The sequence below is a fragment of the Passer domesticus genome, chromosome 3 (genome assembly GCF_036417665.1).
Source record: "Passer domesticus isolate bPasDom1 chromosome 3, bPasDom1.hap1, whole genome shotgun sequence".
Lineage (NCBI taxonomy): Eukaryota > Metazoa > Chordata > Aves > Passeriformes > Passeridae > Passer > Passer domesticus.
The window spans coordinates 116,398,033-116,418,368 of record NC_087476.1 but is presented as its reverse complement, the minus strand read 5'-3'; the positions used below and the strand labels follow the sequence as shown (position 1 = coordinate 116,418,368).

The 20,336-nt window shown below is 38.8% G+C and overlaps 1 protein-coding gene across 5 annotated transcripts in view; it reads right to left on the bottom strand.

The window, feature by feature from the left end:
* Positions 1 to 865: 865 nt before the first annotated feature.
* The window catches only part of KIF16B (kinesin family member 16B), a 135,339-nt gene continuing 115,868 nt past the window's right edge, over positions 866 to 20,336 (bottom strand). For 2 of the 5 annotated variants that reach the window (XM_064415400.1, XM_064415403.1), the window contains 2 exons: positions 16,965 to 17,048; positions 1,305 to 2,578 (listed from right to left, as the gene is read on the bottom strand). In XM_064415400.1, coding sequence (XP_064271470.1) covers positions 2,420 to 2,578; positions 16,965 to 17,048 — 243 coding nt within the window. In that variant the 3' untranslated portion in view covers positions 1,305 to 2,419. Of the gene's footprint in view, positions 1,140 to 1,304; positions 2,579 to 16,964; positions 17,049 to 20,336 lie in introns of those variants that run through there. The other 3 variants (XR_010359580.1, XR_010359582.1, XR_010359583.1) reach the window with 3 other exon arrangements.

Genomic DNA, 20,336 nt, shown 5'->3' with positions numbered 1-20,336 from the left:
AGAGGGGTAAAACAGGCACTGGGCAGAGTAGGGATTATGAGATCAGGTCTCTGTCAGTGATCAACACAGGCTGTTAATGCTCCAGTGCATGAAGGAATCCAGGAATGTCCAGGACCCAGTGAAAAAAAAAACAGTTTGGGAATCAACAGGTTTGATTGGAATGCTTAGCTTCCCAATCAAATGTATTAAGATACCTAAGTCAGTTAGAGTCAGATAAAATCAGACATATCCAAAGGCAATAAATCCTACCCTGCTAATAATAGGACCTAGAAATTTTAACTTTTGTTTTCCCTGAAACAAACTTTAACTTTTGTTTTCCCTGAAAATAATTAAAATTATAAAAATACTCTCAAAATTTAACTCATCCATTCTATTTTTTTTCTTTTTCTTTTAAAATTTTAATTAAAGATGCTTATTGTGGGAGGCTATGCTTAGTAATGGAACCCAGTTATCTTTATACATCAACATGGAATCATAGAGGGGCCTGGTTTGGAAAGGACCTTAAAAGTCCTCTGGTTCCAATGTCCCTGCCACAGGCAGCAACACCCTCCTGGTGTTTCTCATGAGGTTTCTCACAACCCCATCCAGCCATGCCTTGAACACCTCCAGTGAAGGGGCTGCCCACAGCTTCCCTGTGCAACTTCTGCCTGTGCCTCATCACCCTTACAGTCAAGAATTTCTTCCCAATATCTAATAAAACCAGCTTAAGGCCATTCCCACTATTCCTGCATGCCCTTGTCTCTCTGCAGCCTTCCTGCAGGCTCCCTGTAGGTATGGGAAGGGTTTGTTTTTTTTTTTCCCAGGCCACCGAATTTGTCAGGCATGACTTGTCTTTAGTGAAGGCATATTGGCAGTCACCAATTACCACATTATTTATCATGAGCCTTAGCACAGTTTCCAAAAGGACCTGCTCCATAATCTTGCCAGGCACTGAGGTAAGACTGACTGGCCTGTGGTTCCTTGGGTCTTCCTCATTTCCCTTTTTAAAAGTGAGGGTTATGTTGCCCCTTCTCCAGTCAGGGGAGCTTCCCCAGCGTGCTGTCACTTCTTGAATAGGATGAATAGTGCCTTAGACACTTCCTTGGCCAGTTCCCTCAGGACCATCCATGTATCATATTAAATGTAAAACACTGCTGTTCCTATAATTTAGGTCATGAAATAAAAATGCCATCAGTGTTGTTACTTTAGGTTTTAATAATATTTTTCAATGACATGAAATAGTTTGATTATCACAACCTACCAGTGGTCAGTGATGTCAACTCAGAAAAAATGCTTCACACTCTGAACAAATGGCACACAAAACATACCTTTCATTATGCATTTTAATAACTGGAAGTAATTCAATTCTGATTTTTATACAACCAATTATACATTAACATGTACACATATTCAATTCCAGTCACAGTGTATACAGTTTTGAATCTGCAGCAATATAAAATTAGTTCTACCTGTATATATATGTGCAAGTCTGAATAAATCCTGAGTCATTTTAAAGTACTATTATTTAAATCCTGTAAATTTTAACTGATGCAAATAAACCTCAAGTTTTACAACTATTGTGAAGAAGCTATTTAAAAAACAATATATAGCACTTTGCATCAGCTTTATGCATAGCTATGAGCTCTGTACAGTGCAGAGTTTCCGTTTCCAGTCTGAATGATTACAAAATCTGAAAAGATGCTGACCATGTTATTTGGTAACTATTGCTTCCTTTGCTTTTTTAATAATGGTGAATGATTTGTTCAGCCTCCAAACAACTAAGTATGGAGGACTCTGACAGGGTTCAAATTATATTCTTCCTGCTGCATATATTTCTGTAAGCATTCAAGTTACCCAGGCCCTTTAATTCTTCTGAGAAAAACTATACAATTATACAGTCAATACTCAGTGTATCTAGAAGGGAAAGAAAATGAAACAACAGTGCAGTATGACCATTATCTTAAACATGACACTATACTGTAAAGAAACAAAAGAGGAAGTGTTCTTTGAGGAACAGCTTGGACAGAAACCAAAAGGCCACTCGGAAACCCTCTGTCAGCATGACACGCTGCCATGGTAAACATGAGATGCTCTCAAACAGCCAGAACAAATTATCTGAGCAAATGGGAAGGAAGCAGTGCTGCCAAGAAGGGGATCCAGACTCATTACAAGAGTCAGAATCTCTGTACAGTATTAACAGACCAACTTACACAGAAATGTCTGTATGCTCCATGCCAGGAGAATGCAGGCACTGACTTGGGAGCTGGTGAAGGACACAGGGGAGCGTGGGGGCGTGGCTGTCCCAAACTGGTTCTGTTTGGATGCACCTTTCCAGGTATGGAGGAGACACATGGTTTTTTCTTTCCCTCTTTCCTCTTGCACAAAAGTGAAGGCACCACTCCAACTATACTCCTCCAGGATAAGGATCCTGGCCCAAAACTCAGCTGGTCCCATGGCTGCTGTAGTCAAAAACGCCTTTCCTGAAGAAGGGTGAGAATTCACAGATGGTGTATTTTGACAACGTTAGCCCCACTTTATCAATGTTCAGTGGAGATGATGGAGATTTCAGCATTGCAGAGAAAAAGCTCCTGAGGTACTTCTGTGGAATGAAATATAAAATGTCATAAGGTTTACTTGATCAAATTTATTACAACCACTTTGAAAAATTAAATGAACAGCAAAAAACCCCAAAATTATTTCCACGGGATGTGGAACAGTCCTTGCAATAACCATCAGCATTTATAAAAAAGTCTACTGAAATGTCTGTATTAAGCTCAGGAAAAGCAGAAAAGAAGTGTTTTCCACTTCCTTCTTATGCCCAGTTTGGCAATTCTTTTATTCTGTGGTTGCATGATGCTTCCTAGTTTATTCTGCAGCCAGGTAATCATGACGTGCTAATACTATTGTCCAGCATTAGCAAACACAGCAGGTGCAAACCTCAGATCCATGCTGCAGGATATTCACAACAAATGGACACAAAAAGACTTTAAAAATCTTCCCCTCATAAAGCTTCCACAATCCTTGCATTCATTGGGGTTTGTTTTGATGATGGCTATCTGCAGAAAGATTTGCAAATTCCATATTATGTCAGAACCAGTATCTTTTCATTGAGTTGCCCTCAAAATTTCCTTTCTGTTTTTTTTGGGGGGGTTTTGTTTTGTTTTGGGTTGTTTTTTTTTGTTGTTTTTTTTTTTTTTTTAGGGTCTTACTAATGAGAAGCACATGGGAGACACTTCCTTTCCTTCCCATAAGTTAATATTCACCAACCACTTTAACCACTTGCAAATTGCAGTCATATTCGTACCTAGAGAAACTGGTAACATCAACAGTTAGTTTTCACAAACCTGAAAAAGCTTCCATTATATGTGGGCTCATTTGGATGCAACTTTCCAGGTATGTGTGACTTAATAACTTACAAATATAACCTTTGAACTTTTGAACAAAACACTAGGCAAAAGGTTTGATCAGATAGATACTACAAATGCACCCAGTGTCACCCAAACACCTGCAAGGGAAATCTCATCTGGAGCACAGGGATAAACTCCTTTTCTGTACTACAGACTGACCACAGAAAGAGATAACTTTCAAATCATTCACAGGTCTTGGATTCCAGGGAAAATATATTTGCAAGCCAGAGAAGCACATTCTCCTCTGAAGAACACAACATTTAGTTATCTGAATGCAGCAGCTCTGGGGTCATGGAAGTGGTTTGTTGAAGAAACTGTCCTAATTATTCACTCATTTCTCAAGAATAATTCCTCCAAACTATAACAATCTGCTATCTTTTTAAGAAACCAGCTGTTTCAATATTACAGAAAGAAGAAGAACAAACATTAAAAAGAGCAAACAAAAAAAGCAGCTGAGACAAAAACTATTCTCTTGGCAGAAATGGTGAAACTTTGTATTTCATTCAGATCTTCCACAGGTTGCATTCATGTTCATGAAAAAAATTTATTACAAAAATGCCTTCAAGAAGCACTACAATAGACTAAGAGGTAATTTAAAGTGAAAAACAGAGAAACATTTTTCATAATTAGTTCTCAAAGGAAGGCTCTTTACAAAAAGTCCCAAACCAGTAATTCCTGAAGGATGAATATGGTAGAAAATTAAATGTAAAACATAGCATTCTGTTAGCGTTTTAGCACTGTGCTGAAGAGTTACTGCAATAATTCTAGTTTATGACTACCAAAGGCTCAAAGGTACCAAAATATCTCACTGGACACATCAAAAGACCTACTGCATTCACCTTGGTATGTATGGCCAGATAATTGACTGTCATGCCTTTTCTTTAAAGCCATTACTCATTGTTTTGTCATGATAGCTCTAATGGCAAAGTAAAAAATCCCTCTGCTCTAAGCATACACTTATGTGACACACAAGGAACAGCAGGTACACTTCTCTTCCACATCTGTGCTCCAGAGTTGAGTGAAAATCACAGATTCTCTGAACACAAAAAAGATCCTTGGGAAAAAGGCAGCAAGCAGATACTAACAGATAATGATGGAATTAATTTTGTATGAAGGTTTCCTGCCATATGGCTTGACATTATGTGCTCTTCAACAACCACCTCTGAACAAATTAGCCATATTATAAAACCCAGATCTGCATTTACCCTGTTTGCAATGCTGGTATGTTAATATTGCCCAGAGCTGCTGTGCCCTTGACACATAGAAGCTGTTGCCTCATTGAAACACAGGCTGCTCTGCCCAAAGATGCTGGCTGGGAGTGTTCCCCTGTAGTGAGGAAACATTGACTGATGGCACAAGTGCTCACATCACAAGCAGTGATCAAAGAGTTGTGGCAGGGCACTGCAGGGGAAGCCTGTTCTGTCCTGTGGGCTGCAATGGACAGCAAAGTGGAAGAAAGTGACAGGAAACAAAAGAGTGATCCTTGCAACATATGGAAAGATGCTTCCCAAACTCAGATATGAGAAGGAGAGGATGAGAGTCACAGAAAGTTGGGAGAGGGGCAGGAGCACATCAACACCAAGGGCCAGAAATGATGAAGAGTTCCTTAAAGATCCAGAAGAGACTCAGCATGGATTTTGCTGCAGCCCAGGAGGCCACTGCAAGCAGCTGGAGTAGGAGCAAGGCTGGATGAAAGGATCTCCTCTGCCAGCACTCAGTGGACAGGAGGAGAGCTGCTTCCATATCTTTTGTATTAAAGTCCATTTCCAGCAGCAAATACAATTTTTGTCTATTTACAGAACTCTTTTGATGTGTCCTTGAAAAAAAATTTCTTAGCAGAGACTGGCAAGCTCAAGCTACCTTCACAGGTCCAAATTTTATACATATTAATGATGTGATTTCCTAGTGATGGCAGCATTGTCCCTGGCATGTAAATCACTGTGTAATAGCTACTAGGTTTGGATGATTATCTAGAAAAGAAAAAACTAGTTAACTGCCAAAATATTCCAACATGCTTGGTTTTATTACTCATTTTTGTTTGTTAGACTCTGGCCATTTGTTCTGGATTATTTAGTCTGGTAATCAGTGTTCTTCTAAATGCACTTTGGAGTTTTCATTTCACTAATGGCATTTAACCTGCTATGCTGCTGTTTTGCTGGAAAATATCCTAATGATACATTTGTAAACAGCTTGGTGTGAGGGCACAGGACCCTGGCACTGTAACAGAGATGTAAAAATGGGCAACTCATACATTGATCATGTTGGTTGTTCTGGCTAAACACTCACTCTCAGGAACACCAGCTTAGAGAACAGAAATACTCTGCATGTACAAAACAAGGACAGAAAGCCAGGTTAAAAACTCATCCAAACTAGGAAAAGAAAAGGTGTTTGCCCTCTCTGGAGGCAATACAACCTTCAAGCCCCTTCAAGCCCTCTAACTTCAAATTTATGACAGCTGTACCTGCAAGTTTTAACTCTGCAAATGAAACTAAAATGGAGAAAATGGTATAAAGCCCAAAGGCTTTTCTTTCTTTACCCAGTCTGAGTAGTTTTCCCTCCCTTTTAATTATGTGAATCACAAAATGGAGAGCATTTAAAAAGCTTATTAAAAATCATTTTAATAGGGTTCACCTTTTTAGCAATAGGCCAGTGCTCATCTTGTGCTCAATTCATCAGCACAACAAAGTCATTCTAATCATTTTGGCACTACTTTGTGATGTGGGGACTTCATAATTTTATACATTTTAATGTAAAGCCATAACTTAATTTAAAGTTATTAAAGTTACTATAATCAAAAAGCTTTCTGAAATGTGAAAGTCTTATCATCCTTTCAATTGTGGCACATTAAAGAGGAATTCAGTTCAGTGACATTGTTCTCCTAATCCATTACTAACAGTGATAGCCTCAGAGACCAATAGCAGAGCTTAGCAAGAATTGGATTTTTTCATTAAAATTTGGTGTGTTTAAAAACTCATCAACTCTGGTACTTTAAGAAAGTAAAAACATTCAAGCTTTTGCTTTCATACTGCTATTTCTAGAAATTTCCTAAAAAAAAAAGTCAGTGCTTAAAATACTTTAGAAGATACATTTTAAAACTGGCATTAGAAATACTACCTGCCATACAATATGCCAGAGCTGAAAGCACCAGAAAGTTTAATAAGATAAATCTTACAAGGCTTTGGGGATCCTTTTAGACAACAGCTCCTTTTCTGTGAAACAATACCACCCTTTCAAGACCTACATGCCAATCAGACAGTAAAAGCTTTACCACAAGGTCACAGAAGATCACTGGTGACAGAAGCAGGATTGCTCATCTTATTTCTAACACAGGCTCCTCTCTCCTTTAATACAGATTCTAGTTTCCCCCTGCACCAATCACATAATTATTCTGTTGACTAATGTTAAGTGCTGCAGGCTTTAAATCAGATCTTGATTTGAATTATCCACAGGGCAAAGCATACACAGGTATCACAGCTCTTTCTATAGGATACAAATCTGATTACCAAAAAACCCCTAAAGCCAGACAGATTGAAGCACATTCCCTCAGCCTAAAAGAACACATTATGTTGTAATTAGGTATTTGCACAGTCAGCATTTCCCAAGAAAGACTTTACCCCAAAGCAAGCAGACAGGCACATCATTTGCTTCCAATCTGTGATCACAAAAACAAGGATCTGTTTAAAAGACAAGGCAAAGGGAGCCTGCTGGAATGCAGAAAAGAGAGGGCATGTCCTCCTGCCTTTGTCTCCTAAAAATAAATTGTTGGGCATATGCAAAGGAAAATCGACATTTGGAGATCCTTCTCCAAATTAACCCATTTTCTCTATTTTGGACATTTCCACTGATGTGTTGAAAAGAAAAAAATACTTCCAAGGTGGTTTTTCAAAATACCAAATACTGCAGAAAAGCCAGCTGTTGTGTCTAACTACATCCTGCTGCCAAAAATAAAGATGGGCTGAAATGGCACTGATAAGTGGTGGTGTCCCATAGAGACTTCAGGTTGGAGAAAGGCCCTGTCCAGGGACATGTTTTATACAGAAAGTGGTAAGAAAATATACAAGTTTCCAAGAAAAATCAGACTCAAACTTTTCATTGGATCTGCTTCTTCCTTGTGGGGTTTTACTTCCCTTTTTTGGGTGTTTTTTTTTACTGGCAAAGAAGAATTAAGACACTGTATAGGGAGGTAAGTTAGGATTGGAATGTAGAAGATGGGAACTCATAGGAAAAGGGCTGCAAGCTAAGGCAGCTCTGCTTCATCCAGTACATGCACTGCATCTCAATCACCAACCAGGACTGGATTATCTGGGTCAGATACAAGGACAGCCACTAGCCACAACATAGAAAATTAATTTACAAACTGAGCTCCAAGGGAGCAGGTTTTTTTTATGTGACATATGCCAACGTTACCTGCCTAGGCACATTCAAGCTCATATAGAATATGAGGTACCATTGCTTTGGAGACAGCAATCCGAAATTATGGGGGACCATAACAGATTACAGCTAATACCTTCACCTCCACCAATTCCAGACTCAGATCAATTCTCCACTCACCAGATATAACTTGCTCAGAAACATCTTGGTCTTTTGTGGGCTTTTTCTTTTTCTAATAAAGAAAACATGAAGCTTCAATTCTTTTCCTCAACACCTTGACATATATTTCAAGATATTATAAAGCAGATTTGAGTAAAGTAGGCGAGCAGAACAGCATGTGATATTCAATATCACAAGTGATATTTCAGGCCCCTCAGGAAGCATCTAATGTCACCTGTGGATCTGAACACATTTATCTCCAGCACATATCCTCAGGTCATTCTGTGTGGTTGTGATTTCAGAGCAATGGGGAAAAGACTGACTGCTTGTGAGACTACCTGGTGCCTGAAGGATCTCATTTCTGTGGAAAAACTTGGGAGAGGAAATGTCAGTAATTATGACGGGATCACCTGGCCCATTATGTTCTGCTGAAAGACCCAGACAGCTGGGCTCTCCTTGTAAAAAACCCTGCAAAATTAGACACTGTCAAAGCTCTGCAAAGGTTCCTTGAGGAGCCAAATTTGATAACTGCCTCTAGAATGTGACTGTCCCTGGTGCCAGAGACCTTGCTCAAGTTGCAGACAATTTGTGTATGCACTTTTTAGGAGAATAAAGACAGAACATGTCTGAAAATGGCAAATCACAATTGCAATAGTCACACTGATGCTGGCTAATTTTTTGCCTTTTTTCTTTTATATATTCTCTGTACTTTTACACATTTATTTGTAGCTTTGCAGCCTATTATTGCATTCACAGCTAGTTTTCCCAGTAGTCTTCCCTGCCCTAATAGGCAGAAAGACAAAACACATTCCAAAGCCTCTATCCTGTCTTGGTTCTTCTTAGAAAACAAGGCCAAGAAACAACTCTTTGGGACATTTTTCATAAACTAGTTCAGTTTACATCTAAGGGGGGAGGATTTAGAAGGGGCTTTAACTGGGAGGAATTGCATCACCACTAGCAAAAGGCTAGTTAACACCAGAGATTCCACTAACCGAGCTGGCCCTGCCCAATCCAAACCCCTGGGTACAGCAGGCAGAGATAAAGTCCCTGTTGTGCATGTGAGAGGTAAGTTAGGAAAGAATATTTGGATTCATTCTGCCTTGAGCAAAGGCAAGCCTGTCCGTGGGATTGTTTTTGCTCAAGGACCTGGTTACACTTGGTGGGTTAAGCAGAGGGATGGGGAAGCATGTTGTGCACCTCAGGGGGATTTGACTAGGGGTGAGAACAGCCTGTAAGGTTGGAATGTACCACTGGTTGCTGAATGTCACTGCCACTGCATATTTTAATTACCATGGACAATTGTCCAGTCACATCAGTCATGGACCAAATTAACTCTGCCCATATCTGGGGGATGGTCAGTGATCACTGAAGTTGTTTTATGTAGATATGTATACATACATGTGTTTACAGTTGAAATGTATTAATTTGGGCATTAATCAGATGATATGGGATAAGGAGTGGAATGTCCTGGAGTAATCCATAATGTTATTGTATTCCAAATCTATCTGTGCCCCCCAATATTGTTACTGTATCATAAGCCTATGGAAAATGAGAACCTTGTGTGTGGAGGGGCCATTATCATGGGTGCTTTTAAAACTGCCACTCTCAGGCAGCTTCCACCTTTTTTGCATGGGGTATTTGCTTTGTGGTTTATCTGGTCATTGTTTAGGCAATGGCTTTCCCTCCCTTTTTGGGTTCTCTTTTCATTTTTTTCCTCAGCTCAGAAAGTCAGGAGTTTTGAGCTGCCTTGGGGTGAATTCCACAGGCACCCTCCATACAACACTCCTTTGGCCATGTTTAGAGGTACCTAAATGACTTTAGAACTAAGCAGGTAAGAATCAAGCTTCTTTAAGCAGCTAAATTGCACTAAAAAATACCAGGACTAAGATTTTTAGCATCTTGGGAAAGTCTCTGTATGTTTTCCATGCACAGCATAACGCAGATTCCTTGAATCACAGTTAGTTTCCTCCAGAGTTGTACAGGTGAAGCAGATTTTACCTCTACATCTCCAGAAGTGCTTGAGTGACACTAAAATTTAATTTTACCCAAGGTGGTACTGAAATTTACTCAAATTGATACAACTTTTTGAATTTTCTTAAATTCAAAGCAAGCATTCTGAGACATGCCAGTTATGATTCCAGGTGAAACTGCTCTCTCGGGTTTTCAAAACCCACACTATTCATTATAGCTGTTTGGAGCACTTTTCTGTGCAAGTCTAATGGCATGAGCACATTATGCTGAATTACTATTATGCCACATCAATTGAATCAACTTCTTAAGTCAGTCTACATCCCAAATTACAATCTTATTCTGCCTATAATTTGTTTAAAATCCACAGGACTTCTTATTTCTTACAATGTCTGCATGGTAAAAGCTTACATTTATTGGCTTTAGGCAGCTCTAATGAAAACTGAATTGCAGGCTGGCAGGGAAGCAATAAAAAGGCAGCAAGGGCCATGATTTACAGGTGGTCTATCAGTGTGAGTCTTCTTTGGAAAGTGAATGACCATTCTGAAAAGGATCAAAACAGACCTGACTAGTGAAAGAAACCAATCTCTTCTCCAGAGCACAAGTCAGAACAAGTCCTGTCAAAATTTATTTGGAAGGAACAACAGGATTGGATTTAGCATGCACCCTGGGCCAGTAGTGTGTGACAGTGTGTCACCTGCTGGAGTGGGCTTGGCAAACACCTACCAAACCACCTGACATGCATCACCCTCTGCTTCCTCTGGTGAAATCCCATGCTGGAGGATGACTGATACTCTTGCTTTGGAAAGGGGTACTACCAGATTCAACCCAGTGTCCTTGGCTGACCACTCCTTTTATTCATCTGCCCACATCTGTATGTGCAGAGCTATTAATGGAGATTGAGATGAAGGTACACGACTTCAAAACTTGGCTTGCAGGAGTATGTTGGGAAATTAACATTTTATTGGTATGGGATCAGTGGCTGACCTATGCAAAGTTCTGCTTCTTTGTATCTAGTGACTGTAACCAATAAGTAAAATCAATTTTATTTATGCATTTTTGAGCCCAACAGGGTCTCATACAAGAAGCAGAGCCACTCAAAAATAAGATTAAACACTCTGCTGCTGAGAACTGCTGCAACTCCTCTTTGAGGGTTGATGCTTCAAAATCAGAAAAGCCATGTGCCTTGGGCTGCCCTAATGATATGGTGATGGATGGGAACCTGGCATGTGAACTTGCTCTCAGATGGCTTACTGAAAAGTCTGTCTGCCAGCAAGACTTCAGTGCCGTTGCTGAAAAGGAGTTATTTTTGCTCTTAAATTTTTCAGTGGTTACTAGAAGATATGAAAGGCACCTGGTGCAGACTGACTATACCTAAATTAGAAAATGATCTATGACATGGATTTCATGTAGCTGATATTCACAGTAAGGCCCAGCCACACACGCTCTTCTCTTGCCTTTGTGGATGCATCTATGCTCTTTCCTTCCCTGATCCCACTGCATCCCTATTCCTCTAGTGGGAAATTAAAGCCATCACTCCAAGATATTGCATTCTGTAGCTCAGACTGTGAGTATGAAACAATCCTCTCTAGGATTATCAAACACCAACATTTGCAGCGGTTTGCTTTGGCACCCGCAGTGCTACTGGTGTGCATTCATATCTGTGAAAAGAGAGAGGAGTTTCCTTTTATTTTCCAATAAGTATCAAGTTGCATTCTGAACTCCATCTGAACTCTGTGTGTTCTGAAGTCCATCTTACCTAAATTCTGCTAAGAACAGTAATTACCACCACACTGTCAGAGGCAAACATTCATTCTTTAAGAGGCAGGCTGGTGAGCAGCTGCATAAAGCTTCTTTTGGAAAGCTTTGTCATTAGGGATGTTGTAGCTGATGCCTGTGTCTAATAATTTCCTTTTTTAGTAATCACTTTGAAAAAACATGTATACAGTAGCTTTGAAAGGTCTTTGTGACTAGTGTCAGTCAGGAAAAAAAAATCAAACAGAAATGGTAATTCTAACCCCACTTGACAGGATTTTTGCAATACAGACATCAATTCACCTATAACTAGCACAGGTTCTCTCAGTTAAATATATTTAGGAATGGGGCAGTGAAACAAAGAAAGACTTGTGGGGAGCACTAATGAAGTTCATACTGAATATCCAGGTGATGAATAATTTAAAATCACAGTAAAATGTTTCTGTCCTTATGACTTCAAGGAAAACCTTAATGTCTGAGGCATATTCAAACATTCTGTTTGCTCAAATTTGTTGACAAATATTTTGAGGGTTTTTTCCTTCTCAGATATTTTTATTGCTGGCTTCCACTATTAATTAAAAAATTAACAAGACACCTAAGTGACAAGAATCAATCCAAGTTAAAGAAAAAGGTGCTATTTCTATTATTTCACCTTTTCCTTAAGAACCAGATCCCTGGAGCCATCTCAGCATAATGTTACTTTTAAAGGGGAAACATGACAGAGCTAAATTTACAGCCTTATTAAAAAAAAGCCCTAGAAATCATCACCTCCAAAGGAACTCAAGTGAAAATACGAACTAAAAACTAAACAAAGGATTTGACTTCTAAGTTAATCTAATTTTGGAAGGTTAATTTTGGCTGAAGGTAACAGCAATATTTCAGCCAGTTCAGTGTCTACAATACTTTCCCCAGACGGTTTTACAGAGTGGACAGCAAAATTGAATTATGCAGCTCATTCAAGATTTATTTCTGCCTCCTGCATTAACACCTATCATTGAAATCCTCACTGGCAGACATCAGGAAGTGAGAAGGACAATTATATGATTAATTTTAAATAAATTGAGCATGTCTATCTTTTAAAGAGGTTCAAAGTGCCAAGAAAAAAGAAGAGCAGAGGCAATGCCAGGAAGACGTATGTGCTTCTACAGAACTTGACATAGGCTCACATTACCATAGTGTTAACAGGCTGACTTTTATTCCCTGAGCTCTCTAAGTGGCAGCAAAAGACAACACATGACTCCTATTGACTGCTGAGCTTTATTTCTAGATCACAGGATATTCTGAATTGGAAGTGATCCGCAAGGATCAAGTCCATCTCTTAATGGAATGGCCAGGCTGGGGATGGAACCCACAACCTTGGTGTTACCAGCACCACACTCCAACCAACTGTTGATCCTCAAAAACCCCACCACAGATTTTGCTTGTTTCTCCCTTTGCTGTCTGCAAACCAACCTGGGGAAATGCAGCCCTGAGAACAGGGAAGAGCAAACAGGGAACAGAGACAAGGAGACACTCTGAGGCTTGGGAGAGTTCTTGTTTTCCTGTAAGCAACAACCTGTTCAGATTTTGTTGGCATAAAAGTTGTTTTTTCCTAAACACACTGGTGACAGCAAGGGCAAGAAAGAAAGTCCATGAATGCAAGGGTTCTGACCAAAGAGTCAAGAAACACAGCTCAATCTGCTATGTCAGCTTACACTCCTGCCCAGTTTCTCTGGCTGCACAATGGGAAAACAAGACTAAAAATAATCTTAATTACTACAGCAAAGCATGAGTCTAAGAGAAGAAGAAAAAAGAATAGTCAGGGGAATGGTATGATACAGAAACACAGTATCCATACAAGCTGGGATTTCAGGAAAATTTCTTTTTAGCGTCATTCACAGACCTCGCAACTCACCAAGGAAATAAAGATACTTTGCAGTTAAATTACAGATACTTTCACTGACTCAAGTATTTCTTGTGGCAAGTACTTCCTTTACAAAGCTTTTCCTTAAAAATACGAAAAAAATGAATATACATCATCTGAATTCACTTTCAAAAAGGATCCTATACACTTACCTACTGATTTCTATTTGCAAGAAAGGACAGATAATAACTTCTGTTCATTAACATTACTCAGGAGATTTGTTGGCTGTGTCACTTAAGGCAGATTTAAACAAGTAAGCTTGGCTCTGGAGTGAAATTACAGTCTTTAAACTGCAAAACAATAATTTTAGAGTTTTACCCTGTAACATGTCCCTGATGAAAAGCTAAATTAATAGATTGCAATAGGGTATTTTGGGTAGATAATTTTAAATACATTTAGATGTTTTCTCTTAAGATGTATAGGTAAAAACTTGCACATTATTTTCCAAAGCTCTATGGCAATGTCAAATACAGTTCAAAAGACTTGATACTATACCAACAAACACCAAAGCAAAAGTGCTTACAGTGCAACTACATATCATGCTGGAGATCAAAGTTGAATTCTCAGGTTCATCTCACACAAAAATACCTCATGTAACATGCTTTCCTACGAACAAGGCAATGCGAAGCTTTCAGTTAGTTAGCATTTGTACCAGCTAGCATAAATAAAAGAACTTAATGTTATACACAAACCTTGAACTTACTGTGATTTAAAAATCACAATCTTTATAATTTGGGGCTCTCTGGATTCTTTTATTCCAAGTAATTTCACCTCCATTATGATTAAATAGGCCCTTCTGAACTTCTAAACCCAGGCTGAAATAAGCTAACACTACATCTCAATCTTCAAACAAAGCAAACTCCACAGCAGCCAGTTCCCCTGATTCTAGTTGCCTGGAAAGGTACCAAAAACCCCACTGTTCTCAGTACTTCTATTGTGGCAAGAATCCTAGAGATGATATGTAGGAAAAACGAAATTCTTCCTAAACTGTCTTGCAAAGGGACAAATCTAATTAGGCACAAGGAACCGCAGTTCCTAAGAGATGACCTGTAGGAAGCACTGAACTACCCAAAGCTATTTCAAAGCAAGAAGTTCAGAAAAAATTATATGGAGTTCCAGCCTATTTAAGATGCATGAATACCTAATGTAAAAAATGTGTAAAGAAGAGCAGAGCAATTTCTTTATCACCACCACTAGGACGACCGCTCCACTAATAATCTTACATCACAGAATATTTGTTCAGAACGCTTACTGGACTGGTATTTCAGGCTGTCATTTATTTTTAGTCAATAAAATTAGCTCAATAAAATTGGTCTGCTAGCTGTACTTTGCTTTTCCTAAAAATGCTGAATTAGCCATTAGCTCTTGACTAAGCAAGTGGAACTGCCAAACAAGCTTTTATGCCCTACTGCAGCTATACCAACACATAAACTATGAAGCTGGAAAGAGATTGCAAAGGGTTTTCAGCAAATCAAGGAACAGGATCAGGTGTGAAAGTCAAGTGAATACAAGCCATGATTCTACTTGATACCAAGGTCAAACACTCTCACCTTGCACCTGACCAAATTCCCATCTGAGAAGCACACTACAGTCCAAAAGCCAAGGATCCAAGTCCCTCACAGAGACAATTCCTCCATTTGCCACTCTCCAGTTACACCAGTGACGCACACTCAGGGCTCACACTGGACTGAAGGACACAAGGCATGAACAGCCAGTGTTTGAAACAGAACTGGTGCCTGGGCCATCTGCCACTATTGTGGCATTACTGCCACTTTCACAGCACAGCTCAAGACATTCCTTGAGCCTTCAAAGCATTACTTGACTTTGGAAACCATCACTGGTTTCTCTCACTCTTCACCAAGGAGGCTGCAGCTGTGGGAGCTCTCTGGCTATGAGCAAAGCCAGAGCAAACCACTGCAAAATATGCAGTGAAAAGAAACACTGTGATTAGAGATCTAGACATCAGGAGGTTTTGATCAGCCTGTTGCACTGAATTCTTCATGGCAAGGATAGCAACATTTGCTTGGCTCCTCATCCTCTTTATCTAACTTGCCCTTAGCCACAGGGGATCTTCAGCTCCTCACCACTGTGAGTTGTCAGGACTACTTAGTGGAATGGCCAAGGGGCATACAGCAAAACATATTCATGTGAACAGTTGCCATATATTCTTATGCTTGCAAAATATATAGGTAATAAAGTTTTAACAACCTTAGTTAAAACAGATACAATATAATTTTAAATTAACACCAGGCTGTAGAGCTGTACTACATGGCCATGATCAAAGCACTGCTATACACAGCAGTTTTAACATTAAAATCATTACAATAAAATCTGTTACTAAACCAATGAAATGTCAGAAAGATTAAGAGATTAATTTTTTATTGGTAAAAAAATATGTAAATTGAGTAGTAGACTGGAATATGGTCTTGCCTTTATGGTATCTATCAAGGATGTGAAAGAAAAAAATAATTCATTTTGTACTTCAGGAAAGACAGCCTGACATCAGAAGTCAGAGGGAGGATGTTTTGTTGGTAGATCAAAGGAAAGGTGAAGTACGTAGAAAAAATCCAAACCACCTAAGAAAATATTCCAGTTGTAAGCAATCTACTTTTATATTAATTTCTCTAAAGCTCTACCTAATGCTATTTTAGCTCTACAAAGAATATAATTCTTAATGACTTGCATGATCAAGTAATCCCCATGTTTCTGCAATATAGTTGCAGGGTGTACAGCTTAGTCTTTGATCATGCCTCTTCTTCTTCCCAAAACCCCACCTCCTGCCCCTGGGCTGCAGTAAAACATGCATTAACATAGAAATATAAAACCTAACGTGTGACAGGAGTTCAAAATCATGCTATCCACACAGCACTGTAGAACTCCTAAAATAACTCAAACCCTCAAACTCAATAACTTGTCACAATAAAATTAATTTTTAAAATTAACTGAAAGAAAAAGAATATGTTCACAAAGCTGGGTTACAAAATAAAACTCAAAGATGCCTAAATATCACTTCAGTTCTGTCATGAGATATTTGGATATACTATGATAAAATGGTACATCTCCAACTAACAGATTGCATTTAAAATAGCAGTATTTTTTTTAATCTTGTCTTGCACAGAGACCAGCTGTCTACAGTGAACACTTACCTCACCCACCACCTTTCCCCCTTAAATAAATTCATCTCCTATGAACATCTCTAAGAGTTCCTTTTTTTTCTAGATTAGGAGTAATTTATTTTTTCAGAGATGTTTCCTTACTTTGCAATGTACTGCTGCCATCTCCTGTGTTAAACGAGGCAGCAAGTAACTTGATACTTACAAACAGACTGTTTAATGTTGATCATATGGGAATGGCTTCTGTTGCTGCAGCAGGGAGTACTCCTCCTAAACACACAGCAGAAGCCTGTAAAAAGTTGGTATTACCTCTAAGTGACACCGTCGTTCTGCAATCACTCTCTCATCCTTGTTTCCAAAAAGCTTCTTTGGAGGGAATTCTAAAGTGGCAACCTGGAAGACATAAAAGGATGAATCAGCATCAGAAGTGACAAGCTCAAATGAGAAAATTCTGTTTAAACTAAAAAGCAACTAGGAAGAAGAAACTGCCAAATATTCATGAGCGACACTATATGCTATTAGTAATATCATATTCTACATTTCTATGAGGTTACTGTGATCTGCTCTGCAGTATTGCTAAGATAAAGATGCATTTTGTCATCAGAGACTGACTGAAAGAAAATTTAGGAATTGGACTACCACTGTTTGCCCACATCAATATTAAAAATTCACAATTCAAATGTGATGTGATAGTATCATATAGGAATTAAAAACAATTTCTGCAGGAAAGTATATCTTAAAAGACCGCATTTAGTCTCTTAAAATCTGTGGTCTCCAACTGTATGGTAGTCTAATTTGTTTGGTTTTACTTATATTCTATCAAGAATGGAAGATCACTGGATCTAAGAACTAGCACTGAAGTCATGCTCTGGGAGATGCATTGCTGGACTACAGCCAACACCTGACCTGAAGCTTTTGTTGTGCCCTGAGCTACCACTTCTTGTAACTCAGCTGCAGCTCAATGCCATTCAAATGTCCATGCTGGGAGCTGACAGCTTCAACTTCTGAAGAGAATTCACACATGTAAGCAAAATCCTGCTCTATCACACTGAAAATGAGAAAAAGGCAACAGCACAACAGATAAAAACAACTATTCAGATCTTTACTTTTAGTTCTTCCGGAGAGGTATTCAAAGCCAGCTCCACATTTCTTTTTCCATCCGGTGGGGGAAGGTGGACAGGGAGAGAGAGAAAGAGAGAGAGAAGGAGGGAGGAAAGTGCCTCCCCTTTTTGTATACCAATAAATAAAATACTTGAACTAATTAAAGCCAGCTATGTCTGGAGAACACACTAAAGACTCAAGAGCTGGTAACAAGTACCACTGAACCTGGTCTAAGCCACTGCTGGGAACAATGCAGGAGAAAGCAGGTCCTCTCCCCATAAATTGTGTTTGCACTTGAAGGTAAATCAAACCCATTTTTTTCCCAGCATTCACATCATGAGATAGACTAATGCAATCTCCCATTGGAATTGCTGGAGTTGTTTTGCAGGTGAAATCCCTCTGTAAAATTGCCTCCTGCATTAATTCCCCAGGCTGTTTGATGATATTGAACCAGTAAAAAAGATGCATCATTTTCTATTCTATCAGCACATACAGGACTGTAGAGAATTTACAGCTGGTTACAGGGAGCAGACATACACTGATTTAAATGAGGAGCTCCATTATTAACATCAAATGTAAGCATCTTTAAAATACAGCAGAATTCTGCAATACAAATGATTTATTCCCACTCTCTGGTTCAACTCCAACTTTGATAATTTTAAAGAAATGTCTAGACATCTTAAAATGATAAAAGTGATGTGGGGCACCAGAGGACATGGAAGAGATGTCTGCTCTCCATCAATCTTGCCAGTATGTCCCAACTACATCCCTCAAATTTCTCCAACCATATTCTTCTCAGTGTGCCTGCTTCTTCACGTTGGCAGGACAAACAGTACACAACCAAACAGTATCACATTATAATGTCCTGGGGACTTATTTTCACTGCATTACTCTCTTTTTTGCCTATAAATGATTGTAAGTGCTAATATTTTCAAGGACTTCAAATTCCCATATCTGCAGAAATTGCATTTTATTAAATAGTACTGCATCATGACACTACCAGGAACAAGCAAGGTAAAACAACTACCACCACAATCCCCTCCTGGCCTAGGGAGATTGTTTTTTATATTTATTTGCTAGTAAATACTTTCATAATAGAATTTTAAAATAGTGTCTATTAAAAACCAATTTGCACAATGAACCTACCACTACAGCATCCTCAGACCTACTCTGTGGAGTCAAAGTAAGGTTTTAAATCAGGAAAGATTTCCTTATTTAAATTAAGTTCCATCTGAACAGGAATTTGGGGACTAATTCTACATAACTTTGGGGTGAGCAAGGTGTTTTCCTAAACTTTCTGGGTGTGTCTTAGGAGAAAAACAGTTGTATTTTATAAAACCAATGTGCTTTGTGGAACAATTTCAAACAGAAATAGCTACTCACATTGCTTTACCATTTCTTAACTCCCAAGTCACTACCATGCACATATCTCTGAAACCAAACCAAAGTCCATTACTATAGTAATGAATTTAATATGCAAGACAAAGCTCTCAGCCAGTAAACTTTGCTCTGCAATGCTCAAAGTCATAACACATACCCATATGAAAATCATGAGTTTATTGCTGGTCAAGAAGTGGGGATCTGCATACTTTGTACATAATAAAAGCCACCAGAATGTCAATGTGCCAAACTATTCTTGAGATACATATATAAAGTTAACATGTTTGTAATATGCCAGTGTTGCCAGTGTGTGTCTAGAATATACCTATTTATACATTTATGTCATTTGGAAGGATTTTTTATCCTGCAGAGGTATGTTATAACGGACTAATCAATTACTGCAGATGGCGTCTCTATTGGCCAGATGCATAAGTTACACAAACCTCAGGCCTGCTAGAACATTTCTGTGTCCCACACTGTCCTGGTGTTTCCTGGCTCCTCTTTTAGCCAGATGATTAGCAGATGGCTATGTCACGAATAAAATACAAAGACCATTTCCATCACACAACAAATGCCCACCCATCTACATGACAGAAAATGCTCCAGCCACAAATTTCATCATCACTTCAGCAACTCACTCATTTCAATGGGTTCTACTCCACTACATGCCCACAGTCTAATGCCCACCAAAATAAGAAAGAGACATTCAAAACTCTGCAGGCTTTAGTTTCAGGCTATCCAAACACTTAATGCAAACATGACAGCACTAGTTCCCACCCACTTTTCAGCTTGAAAATTATCTTTGCAACATAAGAAATAGACGCATCCATGCAGTGAGGTGAACTGTGCAGTTCTCTATATGACTGAAATTTCAGTGTAATAGGAAGCTAGTCCACTGCACTATATTTATATAAAAATACACTATTAGTATATTTACCAGAGATAGTATGCTTATTATACATATATATACACACACACACATACACACACACACACACACACACACACCCCACTGATCTTCAACACTCTGATTTATTATTTTAATGCAGGGAAAAATACATTGGTGCAAGAGCCCTAAAAATATACAGAGTGACTATAAAACATTCTTATCTCATCATAATTTTGCTTTCTAAAGAAATAAATTAAAAGAAGCTCAGCAACATAAACACACCAAAGTAATGATAAATGTTAAAATAACTC